At 34.0% G+C, this 15,482-nt stretch overlaps 1 protein-coding gene and 1 pseudogene across 4 annotated transcripts; both read left to right on the forward strand.

Moving 5' to 3' along the window:
* Nucleotides 1-171: 171 nt before the first annotated feature.
* Nucleotides 172-10,956, forward strand: LACS9 (long chain acyl-CoA synthetase 9). 3 transcript variants are annotated; one of them, XM_022040693.2, is made up of 12 exons: nt 172-1,586; nt 1,877-1,957; nt 2,509-2,766; nt 4,086-4,217; nt 4,689-4,862; nt 4,968-5,197; nt 6,754-6,871; nt 8,747-8,878; nt 8,994-9,128; nt 9,206-9,412; nt 9,983-10,156; nt 10,439-10,956. In XM_022040693.2, exons 1-11 carry the CDS (start codon nt 1,140-1,142, stop codon nt 10,148-10,150), a joined length of 2,082 nt encoding a protein of 693 aa, XP_021896385.1. In that variant the 5' UTR covers nt 172-1,139; the 3' UTR covers nt 10,151-10,156; nt 10,439-10,956. The 3 variants fall into 3 exon arrangements, with proteins under 3 accessions (XP_021896385.1, XP_021896384.1, XP_021896383.1); XM_022040692.2 differs by lacking the exon at nt 10,439-10,956 and having other exon boundaries at nt 172-441; nt 1,094-1,586; nt 9,983-10,379; XM_022040691.2 differs by lacking the exon at nt 10,439-10,956 and having other exon boundaries at nt 172-388; nt 1,094-1,586; nt 9,983-10,379.
* Nucleotides 10,957-12,257: 1,301 nt separating this feature from the next.
* On the forward strand, nt 12,258-14,518 carry LOC110813590 (uncharacterized; annotated as a pseudogene). The gene is made up of 2 exons (XR_015813404.1): nt 12,258-12,685; nt 13,696-14,518. The product of XR_015813404.1 is annotated as an uncharacterized LOC110813590 (transcript).
* Nucleotides 14,519-15,482: the final 964 nt, after the last annotated feature.

The following is a 15,482-nucleotide window of genomic DNA, read 5'->3' on the forward strand; positions in this document are numbered from 1 at the left end:
TTTCCACTGCATGGCACCTGGGCCTCATGCACCATATCCAGCACTCTCCTTCACCCGATTCAACGGTCCAGATCACCTCCGCAACCTAACTAAAACTGCCACGTGTATGGTCCTAAACAACCCAACTCCTCTTCTCAGTTTTGTTTTTTTTTTTTATAGTCCCACGAAACCCGCAACATCAAAATTAAAGAAAAATACACGAAAACAGAATCGCACAGCAGAGGCAGAGGGTTAAACAGTAGACTATTCCTTCCTGAAACTCCAAGTTCCCTACTCTCGATCTCTCCGCCCAAGCTCGAAAACCACCGTACAAGCCACTTTTATTGACGCCATTGTTTTGATCCTCTCTCAGTCTCTCTCGTCTCCTCTACTTATAGCTTGAATCTCGGTAATGACGCTCGTTTCACTTCTTCTTCTCCTCTTATTTCCTGTATTCTGAAGGTAATTTGCTTCATTCGTCCGCTTTCTGTTTTTAAATGTGTTCTTTCTTCTTACTGTTGTTCCTTTCCTTGGTTTCTGTGGCTTAACTTTGTTTGGTATCTGGTATCGTTTCAAATGTGCCTTGTTTGGTGAGCAGAGCTGAATATGTATATGGTTCTTTTCTTTTCATGGAAGAAAGTATTTAATTGACCATGCGATTTTTAGGACTTGTTACTTTTCTACAGTGTTCTTTGTCATAGTGTTCTATAAATATAAGCAACACTGACTAGCAGATTTCTCTGTCTTTATATATATATATATATATATATATATATTTATGGCTCCTTGGATTTAAGGTGTTTATTTCTTTTTCATGACTTGCTTGTTTTTTTTTTTTTTTAAATGTTTATGTTGGTGAAGACTTGATAGCTCTCTGAGGCTTGGGAGTGATTGAATTTACTGTACATAGATTAGCTATTTCAACTTCTCTAGTTATGACTGACGCTTATTTTTGCACATGCTTAATTCGTTACTTGCTCTAGTAAAGCAAGGTATTTCTGCTGATATGTTTTACCTGTTCATTATTTAGCAACGCATTCAATTTGTTTGTTTTGGATATACTTTCTCTGTATTTTGAGCTAATGGGCATGATTGAATGTGATTCTATCTTCAGCACCTGAGTAGGTAGATCTGTTTTGGGGGCACAGAATCCTCAAAAGATGAGTGCCTATTTTGTTGGTGCCCTCATCCCTCTTCTAGTGACTTTTTTCTTTCGAAATTCCAAGAATGTGAAAAAACGAGGGGTGCCTGTTGATGTTGGTGGGGAACCTGGGTATGCTATTCGAAATTATAGGTTTGAGTCTCCTGTAAGTTCAGCTTGGGATGGCATTTCCACTCTTGCAGAACTTTTTGAGCAGTCTTGCAGGCAATACAGATATAAAATCTTGCTTGGAACTAGGAAGTTGATTTCAAGGGAAATTGAAGTAACTGAGGATGGAAAATCCTTCGAGAAGCTTCATTTGGGAGACTATGAGTGGTTAACTTATGGGAGAGCATTTGAATCTGTATGCAACTTTGCTTCTGGCTTAGTTCAACTTGGTCATAAAAGGGAGGAACGTGTGGCCATCTTTGCAGATACAAGAGAAGAATGGTTTATTGCATTGCAGGTGCTTAGCCCACATACCCTATTACTTTCAAGATGACTGTCCTTTGATGAATTTCAGAGTTATATTATCTATAGTTTATTCAAGATTTTAAGGGAACTATTAAAAGAAAATGCCATGTAAAATATAATAAATTGAACTATTTTGCTTTCGAAGATTTGTTTCCTGGCAATTGGATGTACTTGAAGATGGTGGCATTGAAGTCCACACAGATTGTACAATCTGTAGGAAAGATGAATCCTGCATGTGTTTTGATTGATTAGAATATAACTGATGTGGTTTTCTGTTGTCAGGGTTGTTTTAGGCGCAATGTCACAGTGGTGACTATCTATGCGTCTCTGGGGGAAGAGGCCCTTTGTCACTCATTAAATGAGGTTCTCTCTCTCTCTCTCTATATATATATCTTTCTTCCTCTCTTTCTCTCCACCTCCTCTCTGTATATATATCCTTGTTGGCACCATAACAATGATATATCTTATATATATAAGCATGTATACAATTATTCTTGGCATTTGTGATTGGTTTTGTTGGAAATTGATGTTTATTTATACAATATACTTGTAAAATGTCTGTCACTAGTATGTTTGACAATAGACCTGATTCTATGTAGTACTTGATGAAAATTCCTTAAGTGGATGTATCAGTTCTTCCCAATTTCATATTTTAATAGAAGTTTGTAATTTAATTTGATCTGGTAACGTATTCTTCAAGTTATCTCTTCTCTTTTCTGACATGTAGTCAAATAATGTATTTAGTTGGCTAACTAGACACAAATTCTTTGGTTATAGAGAACAATCACTACTGGATTTGTGCTCTGAATTTTTACTGCTGGAATTTAAAGTTTTAGCTACCACTCGAGCAATTATGATTGGCTTGGATTTCTAAGTTTTGTTTTACCGTGTTGTTCATTTATCTTTGTTTCCAGACAGAAGTTACAACTGTGATTTGTGGGAGCAAAGAACTGAAAAAACTTGCAGACATAAGGGGACAACTTGACACAGTCAAACGGGTGATATGTATGGATGATGAGATTCCATCTAATGGGCAGAGCGGCAGCTGGATGATCACTTTGTTCTCTGATGTTGAGAAACTTGGCCGAGAAAATCCTGTTTATCCTGATTTACCTCTTTCAGCTGATATTGCAGTCATAATGTACACAAGTGGGAGTACTGGATTGCCCAAGGTTAGATTCATCTCTACTGTGCTTTTAATTTTTATCTTCTGTAATACTTGCTCATCTTTGTTCCAGATAAAATCCTAATTGTTTCTTAATGGTTGATTTTTGATAAGACAATAGCTTCCAGATAGAATAAGAAAAGCTAACAGAACCTTTCTAAATTCTGATAAACTCATGATTCCTCAAATCTATCTTATATTAACTAGATAAGCTAAGTAAGCTAAAGACAAAATAAAATTGTAAAATACATAACTATTACGTACAATATTTCCTAACACTAAAAAAAGTAAAAAAGACTAAAATGGTTTTTCACTTTAATCTCTCATCCTGCATCTTTGCGTCTCTCTGCTAATATATTTTCTGAGAGCAACTCTTTGCTAATAAAGAATTTAAGAGATGATTGAAGTCCTTCAGGCTTGTTGTTTTCTGGAAAACAGTAGTAATCTCCCTTTTGAGGAGAAATGTCACTTTCCTAGGATGTCGTGAATTCTTTCGCTCTTAACTGTTACAAAATAATTCTTTATGCCTTAATCATTTGGCTTTTAGATGGTACCAAATATGTTTGTTCCTTGTTTTTATTTGTTTCATTAACTATGTTCCTCCTTCTGAGATTACAGATAATACTTTAGATATAAAAAGCTTAAGAAAGCATTGGATTGTGGAATGTACTTTCGGTCTTGTGGGCATGTGACACAGGATAAGGAGAACTTGAACGGAGAAGTAGAAATAAATTAAACAAAGAACGAAAACTGAAGATCTTGGATCTCAAGAAGCAACTCAATATTCTGAATATTATCTAATGATATAACAGAAGCATTCTGTTATCTAAAAAAAAAAAGATATAACAGAAGCATTCTGAAATAATGCTAGGGATACTCTTTGTGTAAGCACTAGCATACATCCAAAAATAGAAAAATAGAACACATAACACAATAGGAATCCTTAGTAGGAAGTGCTAATGCTAAATTCCTAGAATGGAAATTAACTAAATTTTGTGGATAATTCTTAACCTCATAAACTATATAATAATTCTGAAGTAAGCTAAATATTCCTAATAAGACATGGACCATCATAATAACATACTTATTTTGATAATATTTCTTAGTACTAAAATTCTTCTATTTTCGAGTCTTCTGGTTCTGCATCAGTGTGTCTTGGATCATAATCTTCCTTATGATTATAAGAAATCAAAACATCTAAGTAATTGCTTTACAATTAATCAGATATCTATCAGCATGATATTTAAATCTTCAGAAGTTGGGAAATGATTATTTAAGTATATTCCAGAGTATTAATTCCTGTTTCATCACGTCTATATTCTATAGGGGGTAATGATGACACATGCCAATGTGCTAGCTGTAGTTTCTGCTGTCATGACAATCGTTCCTGGCCTTGGAAGCAAGGATGTTTACATGGCATACTTACCCCTGGCGCACATCCTTGAATTAGCAGCTGAGGTAATGAGGATTTGCATGGATGAATTGTCTAACTATATTTCCTATTGGTGGATACTTTCAACCATTCTGAATTATATAAGAGTCATTTACTAGAGAGATGCATTTCTCATCGAAAGATTCTGGGTTTTTTCCTGCATTTTCACTCTCAATTTTGTGGTGGTTCAAATTTGCTAGCTGCACTTGGTTGAGCTAACAACTCCTTAAGCCTTACAATTGCATTTTAAATTGCTGTTTGCACTAAAATTAGCATGGGTTTATTTTTTTTTGAAATAAAAATTAGCAAGGGTTTATTAAGCAGACAAAACTCCAAATAAGGATGCTGTAAAACTGTAGGAGGCAATTTTTTCAATTGAAATTTCAGGGTGCAAATTATGACAACTCTCAGAATTATTAGGTGGAAGAGGATAAGATCTATAAAAGATAATTTTCTTTTGCAGTATGTTTTAACAGGTTTAACCATTTGTTATGTAGAATGTAATCGCTGCTGTTGGAAGTGCTATAGGATATGGTTCCCCTTTGACTCTTACTGACACATCAAACAAGATAAAGAAAGGAACAAAAGGGGATGCCACAGTCTTGAGGCCAACAGTGATGACAGCTGTTCCAGCAATTCTTGATCGTGTAAGAGATGGTGTGCGGAAGAAGGTTTGTGGATTTTTGCATGCAAACATAGAGACATATAGTTGTTCCTTGAGAACCTGTTTTTGAAAATAATTTCAATTCCATGAATAGTGAGTATTCGTAATTCAGGTAGATGCAAAAGGTGGGTTATCAAAGAAATTGTTTGACTTGGCATATGCTCGTCGACTGTCTGCAATTAACGGGAGTTGGTTTGGAGCTTGGGGCTTGGAAAAGCTTCTTTGGAACTTTCTTGTGTTCAGAAAGGTTCGAGCAATTTTGGGAGGTCGCATCCGGTTTTTGCTTTCTGGTGGTGCTCCTCTTTCTGGTGATACTCAAAGATTCATCAATATTTGTCTTGGGTTAGTATGGTTATAAAATGTTCTATCTGGACTTTGTGAAAAAAGCATATTTTCTGAGTTTATGTACAGTAGTACCCTATGGCTGTGGATAAAGTGAAAACTAATCTCATCTATTTTTGCTCATTAGGTGGACCCAGGGTTAACATGAAGAGTGTTAACAAATTCTAACATGCTGAGTTTTAGCAAACACCAAATAGTGTATTTTACTCTAGCATAGAGTGTCTTAGGCTGTCCTTATTGTCAGACAATAAATGTTGCTTCCTTAATCCTTAGCAATGATAATAATAGGTATATTTATTGTTAGAATCAACCATTGCATTAATCTATAAAATAAAGCTCTTAGAGTAGTAAAAGTGGTTGTGACTTCTTTCTATATTTCCTTTATGGTTTATTGTCCGATTGTAAGCAAAATGTGTGTTGGAAATTGTGTCTGTATGGTAAGTAGGGTAGGTGGTATATTAGTAATATACTCCTCCCATGTAATTACTAGTATTTCCTTTTATTGCTTATAAAAACCTGTATATATATATAGGGCCCTATTATTCAATAAAATTTATACTTTATTCTCCACAACATGTTCTCTTGTGAATCGGTTAAAGACATCAGATATGATGGCAGGATTAGTGCTTTTAGTAAATATTTATTTTGAATTGATGCAAGATCAAAGCTTTTATTTAAGGCTGGTCCCTTGCTTGGTAAATGGTGAAGATTGGTGTTTCATGATTGAATTAGTATTTCATTGATGGCAATGGATGGAATTGCTATGCTCAAGCACAGGCATAAGTGTACCATTTGTTATCCTAGTTCTCACCCATGCCATTTAACTACAATCTGTATTTGATGTGGATGCTTGCAGAACAGTCACATTTATTGTTTCTTTGGAAACTTGATCTCATAAAATCAGTTCTTGTGATAATAATAGTTAAGAAACAGTCTTCTGCCAAATAAGGCAGCTTATACAGATAGTCGATAAAAGCAGCTTATACAGATAATTATAAATGTCATTAGATGTCTTGATAATGACATGCGGGTACATCTACTTGTCATAGAGAAAACAATTTAGCAGGAGTAATAAATAAGATTACAAACTAAGAGCCTGTTTGGGCTTTATTTGAAGAAAAGTGTGTGAAGCTTTGTGTCAGGGGGGAAAAATTGGTTGGAGTTGAAGCAGCTTATAAGCAATTTTAACATTCTAAAACCGTCTTTTGGAGGACGTCTTGTTCTCTTTAATAATTTTTTCCTTCTTTCTTTTCTAATAATGTTTCTTCTTTTATATAGATATATAAAGAAAAAAAAAGTATTCCCGTCCAAATGGCTGGAGCACTACAATATTTTTGGTTATTGTAACTTGGAGAAATTCTTAACACCTGTACTGTTATTACTTATGAAGGATACATGAAGATTTTCATCCGTTGGTATCTTGTTTATCTGTTAAGAAATAGAGGCTAATAAGTCCATCTTTCTGTGCTACATTTTATCTTGTTTTTTGAGCTTAGTTTCCCAATAATTTATTCCTTCTCTGAGAATTGTAGCCTTAACTGCTTGATGTTTTCCAGTGCTCCAATAGGTCAAGGATATGGTCTCACTGAAACTTGTGCTGGTGGGACCTTCTCTGAGTTTGATGATACATCTGTTGGTCGTGTTGGTGCACCACTTCCTTGCTCATTCATTAAGGTAAGACAGGATCATTTTACTTAGAAGTGTTTGAACAAAACTCCAGGGCTCCGTCCATTTTTTTCAGAAAATCTATGAGATTACAAGTCGTGAATGGTGGTTGGTTTCTGAATGGGATTTGAATGTTGACTTATTTCTAGGTCTTAATGATTTGTCTATACATCTAGCAGTCGATGTTTAAGTTGAACAGTTAGCATCAACATGTGAGACAAACTGCATGTTCTAGATTCGAAAGCATATTTATCATTTACTAGTTAGAGCCTGGAGAGTGTCCAAATGTTTGGATAATAATCTTGAGATTCAGACTGTCATCAGAAGGATAATCATAGCCTTTTTTGAAGGCTTTGGCTGCCAGTCTACACCAATCCTCTTCCTGTCCTATCCTTCCCATTTGTTTCATTGATAGTCGAGATTGAAGTATGAAAATCACAATTTCTTTCATCTCCTCCTCTCTCTGTATACACCTGCACATCCAAACACTAACTACCCTACCCACCCAAAAGAAATGGTTTCTCTAATTCCTTATGGGTTTAAATTGGTCTTTGCATCCCCAGTGCTCAAATTTTCATTCTTCCTAACTTTCTTGGACATGGATCTCTTACAATATATAAATGATGCTATGCACTGAATCTGATTCTTTGTACACGAGACATCTTGTTTCTGCAATATCTCAAGGTTTTTTGTTTAAATTTTTCCTTTAAAGCTTTAAGGGTCGTTTACTTGAAGGGGTAAAATGACATTGCAATATCCCAGGGTTTTTTCAGAGATTTGTTGCTCCTAGGAATAAAATGGCATAGATTGGAAATCTAAAACCCATAGAAGGGGGTGGATATCTTCCATTCCCATACTTAGTTTGACTCTTCTACCAAAATATCCTTATTTTTTCATCCAAAAAGACAGAGATGATCTAACTTCCTACTTAACCATCAATTGCAAAACCCTTTTCTTCTAGTCATGTTTTTTTGGCAAAACAAGCTTCCAGAAGCAGGCTAATCTCCTAAACATGTGATGCATAAAACTTCCAAATGTTTTGTCCCATATGATTTAGATTAACTGCAGTTCAATCCTTTTAATTCTCTTTGTGATAGTTCAGTATCATGCGGTTTGGTTTTTTTGCTATTATACGTAAGATCATTATTTTTTAAGGCTATTATGTTGTAATTGTTTTGGGGTTTTTCCTAATTTTGATTTGCTTAAACTTTAAACTCGTTAGAATCCAGACAAGCGCAAGTATCATTCTTAAAACAAAAGATTTATGTAAATCAAATCACTGTATACTAAACTGACACAAGGCAAAGCACAGAGATTGAACTGCAATTAGGCTAAGCAACAGGGATCACACTTATATTTGTGCAAAGATAACTTGAAAGTAGTGTCGTCCAAGTAGCTCGGTGGAACTTTTGTTAAAAAGACCATATTGGGTGCTTATTTGATGTTATGTGTTTTTTTTTTTTTTTTTTTTTTTTTTTAAATTTGAACCACTATATTATCAAATACTTAATGAGTACTTTTTAGTGAAGGCAAGAAAAATATTTTCCTAATATTTTCAGAATTTTCATGAGATTTCCTATTGAACTAAATAAAAGTATTCTATATACCTTAAAATCTTTGTAAGCTAAATGAACCAATCTATTTCCAAATATTGGTATTCTAACCCAAGAAAATGAATTCACGATAAGTGATGCACGTAAGGGATCCTCAAATCTGTGAAGTGAACAGTTCCTTGAGATTATGATTTATTCTTATTAATTTGATTATCTTATATTCTTAAGTTAATCATGAATGTCCTTACAGTTCAACAGATTTATATTCATCATGTAACACAAAATTTATTTCCGTATCTATTTTTTCTTTAAAGAACAATTTTTATTTCAGTTAGTAGATTGGGCAGAGGGTGGATATTTAGTTAGTGATTCTCCATTTCCTCGTGGAGAAATAGTTATTGGTGGTCCAAATGTTACACTCGGATATTTCAAGAATGAAGAGAAAACAAAAGAAGTTTACAAGGTAAGAGTATTGATTTTAATATGCCTGCTCCGTTTTTTCTCAAGTAATGTGGATGCACTTTTTCCTTTTTATCGGGATTTGTTAATTATACTGTTTCTTTTTTCATTATGAGAAGGTTGATGAGAAGGGAATGAGATGGTTCTATTCAGGTGACATAGGGCAGTTTCATGCTGATGGCTGCCTTGAGATAATTGACCGTAAAAAGGACATAGTTAAACTTCAGCATGGAGAATATGTTTCCCTTGGAAAGGTAAAAGTGTCCACAAACTAAAACAGAAGAAAAAACCGTTTGGTCATTCCTAATAAGGGATTGAATATCTCTCACAGGTTGAGGCTGCTCTCATTGTGAGTCCGTATGTTGAAAATATTATGTTGCATGCTGATCCATTTCACAGTTACTGTGTGGCTCTTGTGGTGGCTTCCCAGCCTGCTTTGGAAGATTGGGTTTCAAAGAAAGGAATTGTTTATTCTGATTTTGAAAATTTGTGTCAAAAAGAAGAAACTGTGAAGGAAGTCCTTGCATCGCTTGTTAAGGTATGTAATGTTCTCCTGATCAGAATTAAAATTAATTTAGATTTAGGGAGGTGTGAAGGGAATTAATTTGAAGTTCTCGTCGGCTTTTCTCTGTTGCGGTAAAAGCTCTTAAAACTCAGTAGACTCTGAAAATATCTTTATTGCACCTGTAAATTTTCAAAAATTTTCTTATATACATTAAGGAATTTATTTGGTGTGAATAGCCTGTTCGGAGACACTGGTATATGTTTAGACTCGTTGGAAAAGAAAGGGTTGATGCTTCTTGTTACATGTGGCCTCCATTAGCCACAGAATCATGTTCTTTTTACTTTAACTAAAAAATCATGAAGTCCCAGTGTTTTTTGCTGGGGTTTCGTATGTGCTTTGCTCCCAAGTGGACCTTCACTTAATAAATTTCTTTTCTGCAAAGTCTCATTTTGATTGAGTAGCTTTGATGGTCATTTCCTTCTCACATTAAGCTGTTTGCCACATTGAAAAAACACTTTTTCACTTGTGCACCTTGATCAATTATGGATTTAAATTTGGGATTTTTCCATTTTTGGCTCTAATGTTTTTCCCTCATACTTCTAGGTGGGCAAAAAATCGCGCTTGGAGAAGTTTGAGATCCCTGCAAAGATCAAGTTGCTTTCTACTCCATGGACTCCTGAATCTGGTTTAGTCACTGCAGCGCTGAAGCTGAAAAGAGAAGTCATCAGGAAGACATTCTCTGAAGACCTTGCTAATCTATATTCATCATAAATTTTGGTACACTCCTTCTTGTATGGAATTTTAGATTATGTTGTTGAATTAGTCGTACTCAATTTTCCTTTCTCTTTTCTACTCCTCTTGGTTAGGACTTGGTCATAGGAAACTACAAAAAGATATATCATTGTTTTTTGCGTACTTGGGCTTTTTACAGAGTTAATAGCTTCAATTTGTAAGGATAATGCTGAATAATGAAATTTGATCTCTTATCAGTTTCCATTAACCCTACTGAATTGATCTATGAGATGAAAACCGTGCTCTTACGCTTTGTGATCTTGACAGGTAGCAAACAAGCTGTATGAAGAAACCATATACAAGCTCCCCAAAAACTGGATCTCTGTTCTGGTTGGTGCTTGTACCACTGTCAATCCACTTTTTTTCAGTCTACACATATCAATATTGGATCCAACAGGAGTCGATTTTCTTTTTCCTTTTTTTTTTTTTTTGGAGAAACAACAGGAGTCAATTTTCAGAGTATAGAAGAGTCAATAGTACTTTTATAATATAATATATATATTTACATATATAAATAAAGGAAAAAGATAAGCAAGGGGTGAGTTGGTTGAGAGAAAGTTAAGAGGAAGATTAAAATAAGTGGTGGTGAAGGAAAAGGAGGAGACCCACAATTGCCCATAACCAAACTTTGGTGGGTGATGTGAACTTGACTTTAAGCTAACCATTATGGAAACAGCCACCCCTTCTCCCCATGTGACTATTAGCTTCTTTGTTTCTGTCACTTTTTTAAGCCTTTTAGTATGTTTCATCCCTACCTCTTATGAATATCACTTTTTATTTTCTTTTCTTCTTCCACAATCACTTTCTCCTCTTCTCACATATCCACATTGACATGATAATTTGTATCGTTTCCCAGGATGCTATTCGTCTTGTTTAAATTTTTCGAAAATTTCTATTAAGCGATCTCGTTCAAAATGATAATAAATTTTCTACTCCTAAATCATGATTATATTGTAATCTCATACGCAACATAGAAAGCATAAACTTCCAAGTTCCTTAATTTGATGTGCCTAGATTTTAGAGAAGTTAACAAATGTAGTAATTCTTTGTCGTTGTACGAAACAAATAGAGTTCCGAGTTCATCCGTTAAAAGTATGGGAAGCACATGTGGTTCATGATGGAGAGAAATGCAAAATTGAGAATGAAGATTTTGATGATGCCAAGAAGACTACCAAACCAAGCTTATGTTAGATTGCTTTGGGTTACTCCAATACCCTACACACCTTGTGCCTTTTCATGACTTTCAAATCAAGTGGGAGTCGGAAATTTTGACTTTCTTACCATCAAAATCCATTCCCCATTCTTGCTTTTTTCCAACCTAGGCCTCCCTCTTAGCCACCAACTCAAATCACCCAAATTTTGGTTACCCAATTTTGCTCTCCACAGCACCAATTTCAACAAGACCCGTGTCTTTTTATCCATGGGTGAGAATTTTATCAGTAACTATTAAAATCAAATAATTATAATAACCACCGGATTCAAAGACAAATCTTGATTAGTTGGTTTAATCCCCAAATTAAAAAAGGGAAGCATCAAAATTTATAATAGAGGAAAGGTAGTCTTCCGTTTGTTGAAATAACCCAGAAATTTACACCCATCTCATATTTAAACATTACTCAAATCAAAGTGAAATAATTAGATTCTAATTAGTTTTAATCATTGTGAGTTTTTCTTTAGAGTTAATTGAATGAAAAAGTAGTTTATCACTAAAAAAAAAAGAGGAATTAGAAAGTAATCTAATTTGAGAGTTTGAAACTTGACTCGTTGATAACTTAATCACCAAAATAGAATAAAATAAAATAACTAGATAATTAGTCGGAGTTAATTTATGTGTATATACTTATACGTATATAAAAAATTTGAAAAAATTTACCATTATTGAAATATTATCTAGTAAATTATTAATAACTATAAAGAAAAGGTTTGAAAAAAAAAAAAAAAAAGATATGGCTTTTGAGCAGAAAAAAGTTCCTTGCAACTTCCTTTCAAATAAACATTGCCCCAACTTATATATATATATATACACACACATACGTATGTTGGTGGGTCCATTATCATAATGATATCTCTCTACCATATATAAATGACCCAACAAATTTAATGCAGTTATATATAAACTGGTATCTCTATTCACTTCTTATCTCCAACTTCAGTTTACAAATCTTCTATCCCTAAGTTTTCTAACTCTTTCCACTTCAAACTTTCTGCAACTCTTCATATATATGATGAATGGATTATACAGAGAAGACAATTCATGCTGCTACTTCCACCCAAAACAGATTGTTGTGGGCGTCTGTGCACTGTGCTTAAACGAAAGGCTACTCATCTTGGCTGCCAAGCAATCTCACGGCCGCCGTTCGTCGTCGTCGACGTCCTCTGCCAGATCCAGCGGCCGGAAAAATATTCAAACCAACTTTCCCAAGATCTTTGCTTTCACTTCACTTCTCAGCCGGCAATGGAAGTCTGATCACAACTCTCATCATCATCACGATGCAGCCTCCACCAGTCACGAAGGTATCATTATTCTTGCTTAAATTATCACGACGCCATCAACACAGTCAGATATACATACATATATGTCTGTATTCGCATGTGGGTGTCTGTATATATCCATGCGTAGAGTTAAAGTTTATTGTGAGAAAAGAGTGGTCTCCAAGACAACTCCAAGCATATATTATAACTAACTAACTCCATTAAATCTAAGGGGCAGTCAATTGGAGATTAATTAATGACAGTATATATATATATATAGATCATCTTTTCTATTTTTGATTTCAGCTTTCAGCAAATCTATAAATATTTTCTTACATATGATTATACATGTATAATGCTGAGATTTTGGGTAGATCAGTTGGAATTTTCTTAACTAGGAAAGAAAAAATCAGAATAATTGTTTTAGACTTTTTTCAAGACTAGTTGTTTAAAAAGAAATTTGTATTGAAAGAGGATGAAAGTCATGAATAATTTCTTAACTAGTAGATTTTTTGTCAAGCTTATAATCAGGGAGCTTTCAAAACCAGTTGAGTTAATTAATTGCCAAATCTAATGAAGCACCATTAAGTACTTAATTCCCCTATATATATCTCTTTCTCTCTCTCTCTATATATATATACACACACACTCATAAAATACCATGCAGATTAATTCTTATGCACTGAGAGATAATACTAATTATAATAATCAATATTATCAGTAATGCGAATTCATGCAGTGTGAATTAATCAATGGATATCCCTATTAAATCTTTGCCCAATCCACATAGATGTCATTTCTTTTCATAATCGATTTCCAGCTTTTATCTTATGTATATATATCCTATAAGTTCAATACAGTTAAAATTAATTATATCTATATAATGCGATTTAAGTAAAGCATACGTACTTTCAAAGTAAATAAACAGTTAAGTACATACAGAAGTAGCTAGTGGTGATCTCAGTTGTTAATTGTATAACATATATATATATATATATATATATATCTACATATTTTAATTAGTAATTAACGTAGATTAATTAATTATGCAGAGTCATTCATATCAATAAAGTTTGAAGAGAATGGAGTTGCATCATGGGAGAAGGGCACAGTATCAAAGGTATCTCTAGAGCACTGCAGCATGTCATGGAACAATCACAGCAACAAGAGTGTGATAGAGCATGCCAAATCACGTTCCCCGCTGAGGTGGCGCAGGCGGATTGGTCACCTCTTCCACCTCATCAGGCTCAAGAGGTCTACAGCCTGCCACGTGGCAGCCAAGGTGGAGGGTGTGAAGGTCAGAAAGCAGGGTTGGATAAGAACCCTAACCAAGAGAAAGACCACCCAAGAAAAGGTTAATTAATAACAAAAGTAAAGTTGTATAGAAAGGGAGTTTCTGTTTTGTGTTTTCCATATATATATATATATATATATATATATGATTTGGGTGGACTGTAAAACTTCATTATTGACATGATATGATAGAGTCAAATACCCTTTTGCTAGCTTTACAATTCTTTGGCCTCTTGCTGGTAAATTATTTTCCTTTTCCTTTTTCTAATCTTTATTATGAAAAACAGTGCAGACTGTAAAAGAATTCCCACTTCTTCTTTCTTTTCTTGGAATCAATTGTTCCTGCAATGAATGTGCTTTTGGTTTTGGCTTCGCAACTAGCATAATATATACACATATATGTAATAAAGAGAAATCTTTGTATATATGCGTGTGTATTTTAATTCTTAGCCTGTATATATATGTATATATATACTTGTTCTTTACTTTTGAAGGTTTGGTTCAGAAAGTTTAGTGGGAAACACAAGGGCATGAAGAGGGTATTCCCCAGTATAATGCATAGTGAAATTACTATTTGTCTTATAGTTGTCTTTTGGTGCAAGAATATATCTTTTTCTCCACACACCACCTAATTATATATATTCTTCATCAGCCATCATATTCTCTGTAATTCCTATGTATATGTAAACATGTTATGTATGCATGTATACATACATACATACATACATATAGATATATATATATATATATCATGTGTACACATGTTACGTGGGGCAGTCTTGGCGTGTGAAGAGGTTGCTTTTGTCAGTTCATGGGTGCCCTTGGGTAGGGTAAGGGCATGTTTGTCCCAACTGCTGGCTGTAAGTATAGATGGTCCCATTGTCACTATTAGGGACCAAAGCCTCTGTTTAAAGGAGTTGGCTGAAAATGACAACACATAAATCTTAACCCAATTCCAACCAGAAACTGATCAAATAACCATGGCTACCTGCATTTGTTTATGTCTGAAATTAATTAATTCATTCGTTTCTTTCCCAATTTATATATGAATTTATTTTTTTAATCTAGTTATGAAGTTTAGAAAAAGGAACAGAGATTTAAAGCCTATAATTTCTGTAAATCATTAACCAGTGATAATTTCAAAAGGGTAAACTGTTCATAACGTCATAATCAAAAGGGTACTCTTTTTTTTTTTTTATAGCCTAAATCAAAAGAGTACTTTACACAAGATATAGATTCCAGTGAATTTGGAGCTTACAACTTTAATTAGGATATATAAAACCTTTGGATGATATCAATTAGGAAACTAGGCAACATAAGATCTATACATGCTAACTTGTGAACAAAGGCAACTTTAATTAACACCATAATACCAAAAATTTGCATGGTTTTGGCCCTACAAAATAAGGGTATGTGACAGAAAATATATATAAAGTTTATATTCTATTGTATATGTGAAAGGTAATTTATGTATATTTATCTCTTAGAAATGTTTAGTTCATAAATGTATTCAAAATTTTACTTAAAACTTAAATTATATTCAGAC

This window comes from Carica papaya, chromosome 1 (genome assembly GCF_054855325.1).
Source record: "Carica papaya isolate Zhongbai chromosome 1, ASM5485532v1, whole genome shotgun sequence".
Taxonomy (NCBI): Eukaryota; Viridiplantae; Streptophyta; class Magnoliopsida; order Brassicales; family Caricaceae; genus Carica; species Carica papaya.